The sequence below is a fragment of the Hemibagrus wyckioides genome, linkage group LG21, assembly GCF_019097595.1.
Source record: "Hemibagrus wyckioides isolate EC202008001 linkage group LG21, SWU_Hwy_1.0, whole genome shotgun sequence".
Lineage (NCBI taxonomy): Eukaryota > Metazoa > Chordata > Actinopteri > Siluriformes > Bagridae > Hemibagrus > Hemibagrus wyckioides.
Genome location: NC_080730.1, coordinates 5,528,841 through 5,546,210, shown reverse-complemented (window position 1 = coordinate 5,546,210; position 17,370 = coordinate 5,528,841). Strand labels below are relative to the sequence as shown.

General features: G+C 42.3%; 1 protein-coding gene across 13 annotated transcripts in view; it reads right to left on the bottom strand.

The window, feature by feature from the left end:
- The window catches only part of slmapa (sarcolemma associated protein a), a 55,436-nt gene that overhangs the window by 12,376 nt on the left and 25,690 nt on the right, over nt 1-17,370 (bottom strand). For 6 of the 13 annotated variants that reach the window (XM_058374272.1, XM_058374264.1, XM_058374262.1 and 3 more), the window contains 13 exons: nt 13,175-13,211; nt 9,432-9,494; nt 9,194-9,289; nt 8,093-8,164; nt 7,876-8,016; nt 7,653-7,790; nt 7,388-7,556; nt 7,071-7,121; nt 5,166-5,228; nt 4,267-4,326; nt 4,081-4,155; nt 1,911-2,015; nt 1,720-1,779 (listed from right to left, as the gene is read on the bottom strand). In XM_058374272.1, the coding sequence (XP_058230255.1) occupies nt 1,720-1,779; nt 1,911-2,015; nt 4,081-4,155; nt 4,267-4,326; nt 5,166-5,228; nt 7,071-7,121; nt 7,388-7,556; nt 7,653-7,790; nt 7,876-8,016; nt 8,093-8,164; nt 9,194-9,289; nt 9,432-9,494; nt 13,175-13,211 (1,130 nt within the window). Of the gene's footprint in view, nt 1-1,719; nt 1,780-1,910; nt 2,016-4,080; nt 4,156-4,266; nt 4,327-5,165; nt 5,229-7,070; nt 7,122-7,387; nt 7,557-7,652; nt 7,791-7,875; nt 8,017-8,092; nt 8,165-9,193; nt 9,290-9,431; nt 9,495-13,174; nt 13,212-15,673; nt 15,693-17,370 lie in introns of those variants that run through there. The other 7 variants (XM_058374266.1, XM_058374267.1, XM_058374270.1 and 4 more) reach the window with 5 other exon arrangements.

Below are 17,370 nucleotides of genomic sequence, written 5' to 3'. Positions count from 1 at the left end.
GTTTATATAAAGAGCTTAAAAAGAAGAACAGGGATATGATACAAGGTTGTGAAAACATGAGATCTCTCAAAACACTGCCTGGGTAGTGATGTATAACTCTCAGACTTTCTAATCCTCCATTAAACTGATTTTTGACTAATTTATCACAACTCTTGGTTGCTTTCATTATGCTTGAACTACAGGGATTAATCATTCTGGGGGGGGGGGGGAATAAAGCTTACTAGGTTCACCGTTATGTGACAGTGACACCCAGTGGTCAAACCAGGAAGTTTTTGTTTTCAATTAAAATTTCACCCAATTAAAAATCAACAAATAATGAGCGAGTGACTAAAAACGGTGGTAGTTTGGAAACTTCTGGAGTGAACTGTTGCAACAAGAAATGTGCAATTATAACTGGATGAGATTTAATGCTTAAAATAGAACTAATAACTTATAAAAGCCCTGATGACACTACTACTAAGAGAGGATCATCCCTATGTATGATAATGATCCCTAACACTAATTATGGTCCTAAGTAACCAGAAGACACACACCAGTATACAAGAATGCATTAGCTAAACATGTCTGGTCAGGTCTTTTTAAGGCAATTGTACAACAGGTGGACGCTGTACAGCACTGTATGAGTCAGTGTGACTGTCGAGAGTCATGTGCTAAATTCCTCCGTGGCAGCATGGATACAGAGACTTCAACAAGGACTAGAGGAATGAGGAACCTTTGATGGACTGGACAGGAAACAGCCTAGTCATACTGGAGCTGGAGCATCTCCAGGCTTGACATGCCCATTTGAAAATGACTCTAAACTCAGGCAGGACCCGGTAGGGCGGGGGGAGTGTAATTTTCGATCCCAGGAGGGTGAAAACAACTGATGGATAACCGAGATCTGAGGAGGAGTTGGGGTTATAATCGACAGTCCCACAGGAACTGGCAACCGAGAACCCGTACAAAAACACTAACCAGGGCTTAAACACGTCACATTTTTCCAGTCATGCCCATTTGCTCATATGTTTGGTCAAATTTTAGTACAAATTTCATTATGGTCACTTTATAGACTGTATTGGTCACAACCACGATGAGGCAAAAGTGTGGGAAACTATAAACTTTATATTTTAGCAACAATTTTGACCTCTGTTTTCTTAAGTCCTGTATGTACGTGACATGTCCAGTTCCCCCCCGAGGCCATTCCTGCCTAAGTGAGCTCTAATTGGTTTACATTCCTGAGGTGCCACCGCTGTGTTTGACTGAAAGCAAAAGCGGGGCAGCTGCAGGGATCAAAGGTTCTATAAAGGAGAATTCACAATGCTAATACTCTAGTAATCTTTACACATATTCAATTCCTAATGTGAGTAGAACCTAAGCTTACTTGATAACGCCTTTAAACAGCGTTAAACAGCTTCTAACGCCAGCAGCTCGGAGAGGGCAAGACCATATATAGCTGCGAAGAACACCGTCACCTCGCTCATACAGTCAGACTGCATTCCACTGCACTGACCTCAAATAGCCGTTATATGACCGAATGGACCGAATAACCAGATAGACCTCAGTAGATTAATGTTGTATTAAATTAAAGAAAAAAATCAAACTTTAATATTATTATATATATATATATAATATAATTTATTTATATATATATATATATATATATATATATATATATATATATATATATATATATATATATATATATATATATATATATATATATATATGCAAAAAAAGTACCTTTAATCAGGGCGACCCTGTTTTGTGGCTCGTTCAGCTCCTGTTCATCCATTTGTCCGTCTAAGGGGGAAAAAGGTCAGTTAATGAGATGTAAATACAGCATAAGTACCACAAAAGTGCTCAGTCAATTAAAACTAGATCTACCACAGAAGCATATACCTAATGAAAATAAATAAAAAAGTCTATTATACCTGAAGTATCGTCGCTGCTTTTGTCCTTGCTGGGGCTCAGTGTGTCTGACATATCAGACTCTTTAGCATCTATCTGATTTTCTGTGGGCAGGTTGGAAGACACCACTTAGATGGAAAGGGGGTGGAGACACAAACCAACAAGTTCAAACGGTCCAAAGCAGCAATCTCAAAACACAAGTCATCTGTTTGGATATGATCTTATCTTTAAAAATATCGCTAAACAAACCCTCTCATGTTTCGCGTCAAATGTCAGATTAGATACGAAAGCGTTTTACGGGGAGAACGGACACCTCCGGTGGTTGACCGTTCTAACTCCTGAGAGTTATTCACCACACATGGTCATACATCCAAGCCAAGCTTTCAGAGGGGGATACTGTTGCATTCTAAAATAGTTTGAGCTTTTGTTTAGGGATCGGCCCGGATCGCCTCCGGCTGGAAAGCTGTTCGGACAATGGCTTGCGCTGTGGCAGCAGGCGATGAGACGACGTGCTTCACCACAGAGAGTTAAACGGACTGCATTAACACGTCCCATATGAAGATATTTCCACTTCAGTTCGTCTCAACACCAATTACTTGTGAGAGTTTTTAACACTAACAGATCACGAACTGTTCCACTTTGCTGAGAGGAAAGAAAAGCAATGATCTCATAACATGGTAGAGAAGTGTGCACATTTTTGGCTGCTGATTCACTTGTCTAAAGTGAAAATGGTAATCTATAAAAAGCGAATAAAGTGTTGCTACCAGGCCAGTGGAAAAGAGACACAACCTCGCGCAAACCTGGAGTGTTTCACTCCAATGTAAGCACAGAGCTGTGTGTATATTCGAAAGGCATTAACCTCCTCCCTGGTTGTAGCTAGAAGCTGCGGCATCGCCTTTCAAAAGGCATTTATACAGACACATCTTCGAGTTTTGTTAGTTTTGACTTAGGTAGAGAGCATGTGGAGAATGTCATTTATTATTAAGCACTTGAACGCAAAACGAGGTTAATGTGAACCTGTTCGGTAAGGAACTTATAGCAGAAGCATGTTCTCCGCAGGGAAAATCAATAGGCTACATGCAGAGCTGGTGTCTGGACTGTTATCCTATTTAATATTACACTGACAATATCCAGTGATCTTTATCTCCAAATATATATCATTACCAGGCCTCCTGCTAACCTTTATACATTTTGCATATGGGCAAACACATCATAGTACACTAATACGAGATCAAAAAATTGCTAAGCACATGCGACCAGCACTTGCTAAAGTCCCTGACCTGTTCCCCAATCCCACATGCTCTTCGACTCTTTTCACTTTCCGTCAGGGTGAATGGAAAATATTTTCAGTTCATTACAATGTAAGAGTGTTCGACTGCTTGGATTAAACAGGCTTACATTAAGGTCACATCTAACAACAGACTAATAATATTAAATGGTGAAAAAGACAGGACAGCACAACTCACTATCTTTTTGGCTGAAGGCTCAGACACAATGTGCTGCATTAGAAACTTCACTGGTATTGAATAATCATCACATGCATCTTATTTGCATACTCCTAGATACTTGCCCGATGATCTACACTATATTGGCAAAAGTTTTGGGACATCATTGAATTCAGGTTTCACTTAGTTCCAGTGAAAGGAACTCTTAATGTTTCAGCGTACCAAGACATTTCGGACCCTTTGCAGGAATAACAGCTTCAACTCTTCTGGGAAGGCTTTCCACAAGGTTTAGGAGTGTGTTTATGGGACCATTTCTCTAGAAGTGCATTTGTGAGGGTCAGGCACTGATGCTGGACGAGAAGGTCTCTCAGTCTCCGCTCTAATTCATCCAAAAGGTGTTCTGTCAGGTTGAGGTCAGGACTCTGTGCAGTTCCTCCACACCAAACTCACTCATCCATGTCTTTATGGACCTTGCTTTGTGCACTGGTGTGCAGTCATGTTGGAACAGGAAGGGGTCATCCCTAAACTGTTCCCACAAAGTTGTCCAAAATGTCTTGGTATGAAGCTGAAGCATTAAGAGTTCCTTTCACTGGAACTAAGGGGCCGAGCCCAACCCCTGAAAAACAACACCTGAATTCACTGGTTTAGAGGGGTGTCCCAAAACTTTTCCCAATATAGTGTAACTAATGAACTTAAATAATTTGCACACAACTGCTCTTAATAATAATAAATCCACACATGTGCATACCTTTAAGTTTCTCTGGACTGGTGAAACTGTTGTCATCTGGTGTTTGATTGTTCTGAAGATGGGCATCTATAACTTCTGCAATATTAAATCATAATTTTTTTTTGCCAATACATTAATTCATACCCGTTAAAGAAGGCAGCTGCGATTAAAATCAACATGGGGATTTATCCAAACGCCTCCTCTTACCGTCAAAGTTGGACAGCTTGTGGATGGAAGAATCCACGGCTCCTTTTAGCTGCTTCACGGCTATTTAGGAGAGAGAGAAATGGAGGTTTAAGCTGCGTGCAACTGAGCCGAGTGACACACAGGCAGCAACGGCGCCGGCTAATGGCTCTGAATGTAATGCGACATCAGTCCCACCGAAAAATAGTTCACAGTTGTTTTGTTCAAATAAATGGCAGGTAGCGCATTAAAAGCGATGCTCGGTCCACCTTGAGGGCATGCATGTGAGGGGGGGGGGGGGGGGGCCCACAGTAAGAGTGAAACCAAAGTCAGTGAGAAGTGAGATGGTAACATGCAAGGCCAATTTATGGCGCAGTCCATTTATGGACAGGCAGGAATTACAGTGCTGAGGGAATATGAGAATCAGAGGAACTCACATTTTAAGAAGATATGACAAGGGTGTTGTTAATTCGCTCTACTTTAATTCTGACTGAAACGAAAATACTCTAAAGCTAATCAATAGTGTGACAAGTCTGCACGACAGAGCAGGAAGTTCCTCTCTACTGCACTTCACTGGGCATACTGCAGTTTATTACACAAGGTGCAGGGGCTAGACTTGGCAAGACGAGAGACGTGGGTTAAACACGGACTGGTAGAACTTTCTAGAAATTGAATTCGACATCAGAGGTGTATTAGCAACATGAGGGCTAAATTAAAAAAAAACATGAAGCCACATTAACTACAAACCACTCAGACAGCCTACAGAGAGCAAGTCTAAATCATACAAAACCCTGCAGACAAAGTTTGCCGCACCGTGTTATAAATTTCCTCCTGAATCTCTCTCCAGTGGCTCTGAAGTCCATTAGTAAGACTTTTCATTAGCACGGCTGTAGAAGGCAGTGGAAAGAATACTGTGTACTCACGCTGGCACTCAATGAACTGTTGGATTAAAGTGCAGTCCCCTCCACTCTTTAAAAGAAAGTGGTCTAACAAAGAAAGGAAAACCCACCATTAAATAATAATATTGGTAGGGAATAGAGAATATGCCCCATACGTTCAGTCAAGGGGCGTTAAGTGGTGGTTGGAATTAACCAAAAAAATAAAGCCAGATCTACAACATAGGACATGAGACGGGACGAGACAGAGATGCAGGAGGCTGGACACAGACACACACAGGAAGCTACAAATGCCACTGAAATGACGCACTAACTCTCATTTCCTCTTACATGCTCTCACGAAGTCCGTGACTGATTTAACGAAATGTCACATTAGTAGAGTAAAATCAGCCGAGTCTGACGAATGACTGCAGAACTGCTTGCACTTGAGGAAGCCTTGTCCTGTTTAAAAGACTAAAACTGCTTACGCTGAACGATCAGGCATAACATTATGAGCACTGACGGGTAACGTGAATAACACTGATGATCTCCTCATCATCATCATGGCACCTGTTAGTGGGTGGGATATATTAGGAGGCAAGTGAACATTTTGTCCTTAAAGTTGAAGAAGGGCCAAATTGTGATGGCTAGACCACTGGATCAGAGCATCTCCAAAACTGCAGCTCTTGTGGAGTGTTCCAACTGAGATACTGACCACTGCAGATCCATCAAAAGTGGTCCAAGGAAGGAACAGTGGTGAACCGGCGACGGTCAAGGCTCATTGATGCACGTGGGGAGAGAAGGCTGGCCCGTGTGGTCCGATCCAACAGACGAGCTACTGTTGCTCAAATTGCTGAAGAAGTTCATGCTGGTTCTGATACAAAAGGTGTCAGAATACACAGTGCAGGACGGGTCAGCAAAAGGGGGACTAACACAATATTAGGCAGGTGGTCATAATGTAATGCCTGGTTGGTGTAAATTCTCATAGTATCTCATACTAAGACTGTATTGATCAATATATTTAAATCTCTTGTTGGGGAAAAATTTTTTTGAGAAATTTATAGATATTAAGCAATCCACTGCTACTCTGAACAAACACTGGTATTATTATCTTATAATCATCAATGGTTATGAAAAGCCTGTAAAGTTCCCATCGATAATAACACATGTGGACGATATTTCTCTCGTCACATGAATTTGATTTGCGAGTGATCTTTTAATATTACGAGCAGATGAGTGTTAATTTCCCGAAAATGCAGACAGTGTGAGTGATTAGAGTTAAATCACCAACGATCATGTTCCCTTGTTTTGTGCGTCGTTAATTTTTTCCTCCCCTGCACTGTTCCATCATTCATTCAATTGCGAGGTTCGTTTGCTGGATTTCATGGTGGTGATGCAAAAGTAGTAAAAACCTAACCTCCTACAAGTGCAGCTGCTACAACTCTTTCATGGCTTGCATAAAACAAAGCCTCCCCTTTTCTGAAATGTAAATTCTGTGCACTCTATACTACTCTGAAGCACATTATCCTTCTTCCAGGAGGCTGAGGGTTTGTGGTTCACCACATGCCACGTGTAGGCAAATTACTACATAACCACGCACGTAGCTCTGGTGGTTCTGAACGACACATCCTATGTAACTTCATCACGGCTCCCTTTAAGACAAAACTGCACAGCCAAGAAGAACATGGATACAGGCGACAAGACATTGCTTTGAGATCAGCGCAATAGTAATGGCTTCCTGCTTTATCTGGAGCGCGTGTGCGGACTGGAATACAGCCGAAACTGCAACCTTCGAAACAGAAAAGACCAGAGGCGGAGACTGGTGTTGGACAAACAGGAAAAAGTAAACAAAAGACAGGCAACAGAAGGAAAGCTCTCATGCCAAATTAGTAGGAGAGGTGATGCAGAGTTGAAGCAGACGACACTAACTGCCATGAGCGGACCCCAACTCACCTAAACTGTTGTTTTCCTTTATGCTTTTCTCCTGTAGTTGCTCTAACCGGACTGAAAAACGACAATGGGGGGAAAATGAGGGGTGACGAAAAAACGAAATAAATAATAAGCCTAGACAAAATGAAGATCATAACTTCTTGAGCTGCATGGCTTTATAAGTTATTACTTGCTTCACGGAGCTTCATAAACCCTTTTCAGAGTGAAACGCTGTACTGTATTAAACTTCCACTTCCTGGTTGCGAGGTCAATGGAAAATCCGGAAGGTTCTCCGCTCGTTCCACCATGCTCAAAAATGCTGATAAGCGTGTGTGAGATACCTTGCAGAGCTGTGAGCCTCTCGTTGGTGAAGTCGTTGTCTGCCTGTAGTGCCTCGATGCGAGCTTGAAGTGCTTGCTCTTTCTCTTCCATCTCCTCGATTCGCAGCTGCAGCTCCTTCTTCTCGTTCTGCCCTTTCTGTGTGAGCTCCTCCTGCTTACCTTCAGCCAGCTAAAAGACAAAGGCAAAAAGTGTATTCCGTGAAATGCTCCAAACGAGTGGCTTCTTCATTTCTACATCCTGAAGGAAGACGCTGCTCGGCCTTGCCTTGATCTTGTCGGTGAGATCTTTAATCTCGTTCACAGCTCCATTGTATTTGTTAGCCAGCTCTCGGAGCTCCTCCTGAGTTCTCTCGTTCATCTCCTTCAGGTGCGTACATTCATCTTCTGTGTTACTGAGAGTCCGCTGAATAAGGAGTGAAACGATGCGAGTCAAGGCAGGAAATTCAGCATCTACACATCACACGTGTCTGCGCCCCGGCCCAGCTTACCTCCACTTCGGACAGCTTCCTAACCACCTCGATTTTCTCCTGAAGGACCCGCCTCAGGGACTCTTTGGCTGTAGTCTCATAATTTAGTTTGTCCTCTGTTAAGGCTACGAGCTCCTTTCGGATACCATCCTCCGTTTGGTTCTGGATGGATTGTAACACATTGGTTATTGAATGATTATGACCGTTTAGTTTAACATTTGCATAACAAAAGCCTTACTTTGGAATACGCCTGCAACTGGTTCCCCATCACCTCCAATCTTGAGAGTAACCGGTCTTCATCAATTAAAGCCTGCAGAGACAACACAAACATTATAGTAATAATTCAGGGACACAATACAAGCACACGATTTCCTTTGAGTCCTGTTAGATACGGATTTCAATCCAGGAGTTTTAATTATAATCAGGATATTATCCAACGTCTTCGAAGCCGTCTCCAAATCACCCTTTCAATGACGGAGATGTAAAATATGGAGACATTTTTTAATATTGTCCTTTCACAAATCCATTATGAAAAGTAGAATTTCCAGTGCCTGTTTATACAGGGCTTTACGGTAACCACGGGGCACTTCGTGGTGGAGAAGGAAGCTAACTGACCTGGTGGATACAGTAAAACCCCGTGTACACTCACAGTCCAGTTTCTAAAATGTCGGACTTGTTTTTGCCCAAAAGTGGCATTTTTGCTTATTTCTGGCAACTAATAAAATTCATTACAATTAGTGTTAATTATATATTATCAATACTGAACTCAGAGCACTCTCCATTTATCCTGACAGAAAGAGACGGCAAATCAAATGGGAAAACTGAGATGACGGCTTATTAACAATTTACAATGTACAATTTGGTTATGTCTTGGCTTTGTTACATAACTGTTTACTTAAAACAATTGTGATTTTGTTGATTAATGATATCAGAGAGACATTTATATATGAAAGTATATATAGAAAACATAAGATGAGAGAGACTTTTCTCCAGTCCAAAATAAGAGAGCGCGAACGTCAGGCAGTAACCATGCCTTGGATATTATTTTATTTTAAGACACAAGAGAGAGACAGGATTCAAACGGGACCCATGAGGAAGGTTTCAGTATGTGCTATGTGACATTCATTCATTGTCAGTAAATATTTTATCATGATTAGGTTGCTGTGGTTTAAATGACTGATTTTGTTTATAGGACCAAGAGATGAATAACACATCAGACATGTACCAACAATAATAAATAATAACTACAATCACATCCTCTAACACAATAAACCTATCCTCAACACGCCTTACAAAAGAAGTAGAGAAACTTTAGTATAGACAAACTCGAAGCCCTTACCTGCCAGCTGCTCTCCGAGGCCTCCTGTGTGCTGGCCAGGAGCCTCTGCAGCGTGGCTAACTTCTGCTCCAGCATCTGCTCCCTGTGTAAGGCCTCCTGCAGGAGTGAAAACGGCATTAAGTATCATCAGCCGCTTCGATTATTCAATATTCAGTGGCTTGTTCCTTAGAGAACTCTGGAGGTCACTTCCATATTTGATTAAAGTGGCCACTAGGGGTCAGTGCAGCTCCAAACATACCTGCAGGTACTGGGAGAGCTGAAACAGTTCCTGAGAGTACATACTGGGCGTATTTGCGGCAACCTGGAGGGCAAAATGGAAACCGGCGTTAAAAAACAGAGCGGCTTCAGATGAGTGTTACCTCGGGCAAAGCTGTAGAACAAGGAATGATTTTAATCAAGGGTACAAGCGCACACACGCCCTGTGCTTCACGTAGAAATTCTGGTGGGAATTACTGAGCTTCAATTAATGATTAACAATACACAGAAGTGCATTTAGACTTAACACTGCTGACTTCGCTTGTTTTTGTTTTTTCCACTTGAACAAATCTAACCTTGAGTTAACTCGATACCTCGCCTGACAATGACAACATGTCGGAAAACGCTCACAGGATGTGGGATTCCCGTGAATCCCAGAGCCCGTGTGAAAGGAGACAGGAGTAGGTAGATTCGAACTGACAGTGGCAGATGCTGAAGTCGGATATACGTGATGGTGAGCGCACTGTTACGAGTGTCTGTAAATGTACAGAGCACTGGCAGGCCCGCATTCCTGAGGGCCGGGAGGGAAGCAACACCGACTACACCCTCTGTATAATAGAAGAGACACGGAGGGAGCGTGAGGAGTAAGTAACGCGATCGGAAACAGAGCTCGGGCTGAAGACACGAGGTATCGTAAACTAGTCGTGTGTCAGGAGTATAAGTTTAGGATGAACGTGAATTTAGATATAGAAATGAAGCTTTTGTTTTCGTTTGAATATTAGACACACTTTACACAAGACAGCAAGGACAACAAAACCGAATAACATGAGGACGAACACACGGCACCTCACGTGAATGAGAATAAATATCCATGACTGGCAGCACCACATGTCTGCTATCTGTAAAAGTGCCGCATTTCTATTAATTCCCCATTTGACTATTATTTTTAACCCCTCCTCTGGTTATTATACACTATATTGCCAAAAGTTTTGGGACACCCCTCAAAATCATTTCCATTCAGGAGTTGTTTTTCAGGGGTTGGGCTCGGCCCCTTAGTTCCAGTGAAAGGAACTCTTAATGCTTCAGCTTCATACCAAGACATTTTGGACAACTTTGTGGGAGCAGTTTGGGGATGACCCCTTCCTGTTCCAACATGACTGACCAAAGCAAGGTCCATAAAGACATGGAAGAGTGAGTTTGGTGTGGAGTCCTGACCTCAACCTGATAGAACACCTTTGGGCTGAATTAGAGCGGAGACTGCAAGCCAGACCTCCTCGTCCAACATCAGTGCCTGACCTCTCAAATGTGCTTCTAGAGGAATGGTCAAAACACTCCTAAACCTTGTGGAAAGCCTTCCCAGAAGAATTAAAGCTGTTATAGCTGCAAAGGGCGGGCCAACTCCATATTACATTCATATGCATGTCCCAAAACCTTTGGCAATATAGTTTATTATTCTTACTATTATAAAAATCACTGTACAATGACACACACAAATCTTCTGAGCAGCATGTGCGATAAGATTAACGTAAAACGATGACCGGAGAGTTGAAGTAACAGTTAGTATCAGGAAGGGAGGCTCAAACGCAGGGTGAAGAGACTTAATTAGATTTCAGCTTGCTCACTAATGCGATTAAGTGTTCTGAGCATGAACGCAGCTCTTTCCTGTCTTCAGTGAAAGACGTGTGTGTGTGAGAGCGCTGATCAGTACGCAAACTCGATTCCTTTCCAGCTTGTATCCTCTAGGAGCAGCTATCCCACCCAGACGGTGTATGAGGGGAAAGTCAGCCTGCATTATTGATGTCAAATATTTATTATTAATAAATACACTAATTTACCAACCTCCAGTGAAATATCTCTAAGCGAGCACGGTCAGATTTGAGAATCACTTCATCATCATCATCATCATCATCATGCTTTATTACGTTGTTCATTAAACAGAATAAATGGTGATATTCTCAAGCTGTGGGATTAAAGACTTGTTTCATTCTGATCGAGTGAGCATCAGAGATGTATTCATGATGTGCTACGATCATAAAATGAATAATTATGACTATTATATCATGATGATGGTCACATGACCATTACACGTCTGCAGGCTTTCCGCAGAAGCCTTATTTCTCAGACACGTCTTTAAACGCACTCTGTATTTAATCGCTCTGGTTTTACACTTTGTTTTCGTTTGGTTTTGGGGGCGACGATAGAAACAAGCGCTTCCTCTTTTCCCACAGGCTGTGACAATCTTTACCAACATGTCAGCTATGACTGTGTGTGACATGAATAACCTGAAGTTATTTCTACAAGTTTTTATTATAGCATAGTATTATAGAGTAGTGCATCATTCCTGACATGGAGGATAAAGGTGTATGATCTTAAAATGACTGACACAGAGAGATAGGCCTGTATTAACCTCAGAGAAATGCAATAAACCACTGATAAAAAGTAATAAGACTGATCATGTACTTGTACTGTCCCAAAGCATTACATTTAAATAGACAGAAATTAAAAACGTATATACACCGATCAGCCATAACATTATGACCACCTGCCTAATATTGTGTTGGTCCCCCTTTTGCTGACCCGTCCTGCACTGTGTATTCCGGCACCTTTCTATCAGAACCAGCATGAACTTCTTCAGCAATTTGAGCAACAGTAGCTCGTCTGTTGGATCGGATCACATGGGCCAGCCTTCACTCCCTGCGTCCATTGACAAGCCTTGGTCGCCCATGACCCTGTCGCCGGTCCGCCACTGTTCCTTCCTTGGACCACTTTTGATAGATACTGACCACTGCAGACCGGGAACACCCCACAAGAGCTGCAGTTTTGGAGATGCTCTGATCCAGTGGTCTAAGCCTTCACAATTCGTCCCTTTGTCAAACTCGCTCAAATCCTTACGCTTGTCCATTTTTCCTGCTTCTAACACATCAACTTTGAGGACAAAATGTTCACTTGCTGTCTAATATATCCCACCCACTAACAGGTGCCATGATGAGGAGATCATCAGTGTTACTCACTTCACCTCTCACTGCTCATAATGTTATGCCTGATCGGTGTATATACACACACAACCCTTCCCATTTAAGACACAAAATTGTTGTAATTAATTAATAAATTAATAATTATTGTTTGGATTCAAATGCAAAGCTGAGGCTACTTCTACACTAATCCAGATAAATTCTAAAAACACTTTGCGTCCACATTACCGTTCTTGAAACGTCGCTGCAATGTCGAGAAAAAGCACCAAGCTTTCTTTTTTAATAGACTGACACTGCTTTGAGTCACACAGGTCTATAAACTCACAAAAGCGAGTGAGAATGTATTCTGAATTGGTCACATGACTAAAAATGCGTCATCGTCAACGCCGTCTCGGTGTGGAAGGAAAGACCAAGACGGATAAGAAAATACGCGAAAAACGTATTGCTGTGGACACGGCCTGAGAAACTGAGACTTTCCCTCGCCTACTGTTTGAAAGGAGACCGCGTTTTTATCCCGATATGGTCACAATACAACGCAAACATGGACTCCAGCAGTGGTGAAAGACAAGAAAATGCTTCGCAAGCCAACTACAGTACAGAGCGAAGTCAGAGAGAGAGCTGATATACAGAGCGCACGAGTAAACATTAAACAGAATGAAGAGCCACACACGCTGAGGATTGAGACAGCGCAGATGCCTCCCATGAACGTGCAAAATACCACACATCACAGGACAGGCGGGAAATCATTTCTAGTACTATTTCAAGCATTTATAGAAAATATTCTGGGTAAAATGACGTATTGAAAGCGTCTTACCTTATCAACGGGTAGTGGTAGTGGTGTTTGAATGACACTAGAGAGAGAGAGAAACAGAGAACAGATCAAAACCTGTTAACTCATCGCAGTTCACAGTCAGACGCAGACGCTTCCAGCCTTTATCAGCAAAAAAAAACCAAAAAAGAAAGAAAAGAAAATGGCCTCAACTTTGCCCTGGTTTAAAGTTTAACAGTGACGCAGCAGGTGAATGGCAGCGAGTAACCATGGAGCTAAAGCTCACTCCCAGATAAGACTTACTGCCTTCACTCTCAGGTGTGCAATAAAGAGCCAACATTCCTGACAAGAAAATACAAGAAAACGGATAAAAAGAAAGCCAGGCAGAAGTGTAGCACACTAGAGAGCACTGATTAACCCTTTGAGCAAATCATTAAAAACGTATTCATTTCCTAAAAAAAAAATAAATAAATAAAATGCTCTGTCAGTGTTCGCTACCCAGAAACATCAATTATAGTCAAAAATAAAGTAGTAGGAACAGCTTTAGGTTAAAAAAGAAGGATAAAACAACTGAAAATAAATCTTTATGTATAGAAATTGTTAGCATTAAAGTCTAAAACACCGAATTAAATATTTTCCACAAATGCAGCAGTAACAAGAGGTCACAAAAACGTCAACAAAACATTGATGCATTTTAATCCACAATACATTATCTTTTCCCCCCTTTTTTAATACATACACACACACACACACACACACGTCATGAGTGGTGTGTAATATATATATAAATAAAATGCCATTCTGGTATATTATTTGTTTTGTCCTGACACAAATGCAGCATTAAAGCAAGACAAACATAGAAAAAATAAAAAAATAAAGGTTCGAGGCAGGGTACTGGGATGAAACCCATTGAAGCCACCATGAGGCTGCTTTCAGCCTCGAATTCTTCCGCTTGAATTTGTTGACATTAATGGAGAGCAGAGGGGTGTCATCTAACAGCTCGCTGCACCGGGACGCTGCTTCCTGTTTCCAGACGAGACGCATACGGGCTCAGGGTCTGAAATGTCAGCTGTGCTACTGGAGCTGCGTTTCTGAAATGGCCGTGAGCCAGAGATGAAATCTCGCCATCAGAAAAGTGCGTCATAATGGTGTGATTAATTCAGAAAGGTCACTGAACACGTGCCTGTACGCCCATGCCAGGTTTTGCTCTTTGGCATTGTCGGATATTTTTCTGGATTCCTTTAAACCACGAGTGCGTGTGAAATGTTTTCATTTCAGCTGCGTCTGAAAACCTGATGCTAGTAACTGACTAGCGAACGGTCAATCATAAATCACGTGAATATGACTGGGCTTAAATACAAATACGTCTGGACTTTGTCCAGCAGTTTCCTGAACCCAGTGTGCTTCAATATTCGAAAATGTAAAATCAGTGAAAATCAATGTGCTGGATGGACGCTTTCTCGTTAGTTCTGTTTTTCCTCTATGAACAATGTGTATCTCAGGGCATGGGAACTCATGAGTGAAGCTGAAACTATGACATCTATAGTAAACACATGAGCTTTTGGTATGAAACCGTAGCCATGTCTACATTAATCGGGATAAAACGGCGCTCTGCGTCTACATTATCGCTTTCAATCGTTTCCCGAAAGTCGGTCATCAACACTGAAACGTCTGAAATCGCTCACGTCGCTGTACTGCGACACGCTTCGACCTGCGTCAGTTCCGTCTGCCGTTTATTTACTAAAACATTCCGCCTCCTCTGAAGAAAAGCGATCTGGAGTATCTACAAACAGACATTTTGCTCAGAAAGCATCTGAAACAACTGCTGTACAATGTCGTCCACCGTCTTCGCCGAATTGGTCAGCTGACTAAAAATCGTTTTTGAAAGCCTGCGTTTTCACAGTCCACGTTGCGACGTGGAAATCAAATTTATCCACTTCGGAAAACGCCAAAGGCCAAAAGGGATAGAAAAATATTGCCATTTTTCAGTTTTATTCGTAAAGCGCTTTTAACAACAGACACTGTCTCCAAGCAGTTTTACAGAACATAAGAAAATCATCCCGAGGGGGCAAGCCTGAGGCGACTGTGGCAAGGAAAAACTCCCTTAGATGGTCAGAGGAAGAAACCTTGAAAGGAACCAGACTGAGAAGGGAACCTCATTGTCATCTGGGTGTCACGGAGAGTGTGATTATAAATGATTATGCGTCTTTAAACATAAACGTCTTAGTGTGGACATGACTATGACAAGAGTTACAAACTCTGAGTGGAAGCGCATATATATATATATATATCTGTTGTTAAACTTCAGTTTGTAAATCCACCTATACATCATGACAGAAAATGATCTTAAGACTTTAGCTACACAACACAAAGTATCACTGCTCCATCAGCATTCAAGCAAATGACTGTTTCATACCAGACACTGCTTTTTCTCTTGTACTGCTAAAAACTTCTCCTCCTAACTCCAGCCATACTTCACTGATAATCGTGGAATGCTGATTGCTTTATAGTCAGTAAAAAAGTAGAGAGATAAAAGCACGGTACCTTGAGTGCACACCCTTTCCTAATCGGCATACAGGTGAAAACTTCCCCAGGATAACTGTGAAGTCAGGTGATCGCTTTTGGTTTTTTCCCCCCAACCGTTAGCTCATTGTTTCCTTTTCGACTGGTGCACATTCAACCGCTGGAGAACCAACCACATGACTCTTCCTCTTTGGGGTTAGTTTCGGTTACCTGAGTTAGGGAAGGTGCTCTTTTAACTCCTGATAAGATCGGGGTGTTAACAGGTCATGGCTATTCTTCAGTTTATTTCTCAGATTTGGAAAATCTTCCACGGATTTGGAGCGGATTTTTTCACATCATCGTCTGTGGGCTCAAGTTTCACAACAATCCACGGCATCTTCATGAAATAACAGCAGTGAGCCGACTCCCAGCACTCCCTGCAGGTCAAGGTTAAACTAGGTAAAGCTGAAAAATGCCTTTAAACACACACACACACACACACACACACACACACACACACACACACACGACAGAAGCAAGATCGTCTAAAGCTAATTCAGTGAAGCCAAACCTGATCACCTGGCTTCCACCCGCATGGCAAGAGAAACACGCTGAAGGAACAGAGCTAACAGGTTGGAGTGCATTCCACTGAGCCAAGGAGAAGTGTGGAGGTCCAGAGCTGAACGTAGAAACGCTTCATTTCGGGATCAGCCAGCCGTGGCATGACACACATCACGCTGGACTGGACGTTCGTCTAGGAGTGTGACATCAGGCTCCCGATATTTACTGAAGCAAAAAGTAAACCTCTTGAAGGAGGAAGGCATCTACTGCTCGACCCTCCAACCTGGCTTCAGCTGATTTCTCCCAAAATTAGAGCAGAGTGGAGCCCAAGGCTCACGGTCTGCTCCGTGTGTGTGTGCTCACACATGTCTTGTCAGGTTTATGTAAGCCTCCAGTGAGTCACAGTAGTGTTGCTGTGCTAGGGCTGAAGACACAAGCTCCACCGATGTCTTCAGGGGGGTTTTAAGAAGCCACCATTAGCAGAACCGTGCTTCGCCATGGCCTCTGCCTTTACATTCATGTTCACATTCACAAAAACTCATTCAGTGGTCCTTTACACAAGCCACCATCAATCAGTGCAATCAATTCTGTCTGAATATCTATTATACATCATCTAGTTTTTTCCATGTTGCAAATTGCCATGTATTCCTTAGTCATGTAAATAAAAATGGTGACTTTTTACACACAAGTGCACCGATACATTCAACTAATCATTACATACGGGATGTGGTTCTTCCCCAAACTGTAGCCACGAAGCTGGAAGCACACAAGTGTGTCTGAAATGCCACAGAATTTCAGTATCCTTTCACTGCACATAAGAAGCCTGAACCTGTTCCAGTAGGACAACGCTCCCATGCACTAAGAAATCTCCAGAGCACATGGTCCGTGGAAGACCTTGAGTCCTGGCCTCAACCCCACTGAACAGCTTTAGGATGAACTGTAATGCTGACCGCACCCCAGGCCTCTTCGGATCTATTCTGTCTCCATGTGTGCTACTCTTAGCACATTAGTGCACTAAAGGAAAAGGACACTATAACTGTCTCTTTTGGGAAAAAATTGGAAAAGAAACTGGCAAATAGCCTACTTGTAGTTTTGTTGACATATGTACAGAGAGAGAGAGAGAGAGAGAGAGAGATAGGGAGATGGAGAGAGAGAGACACAGAGACAGACAGTGATGA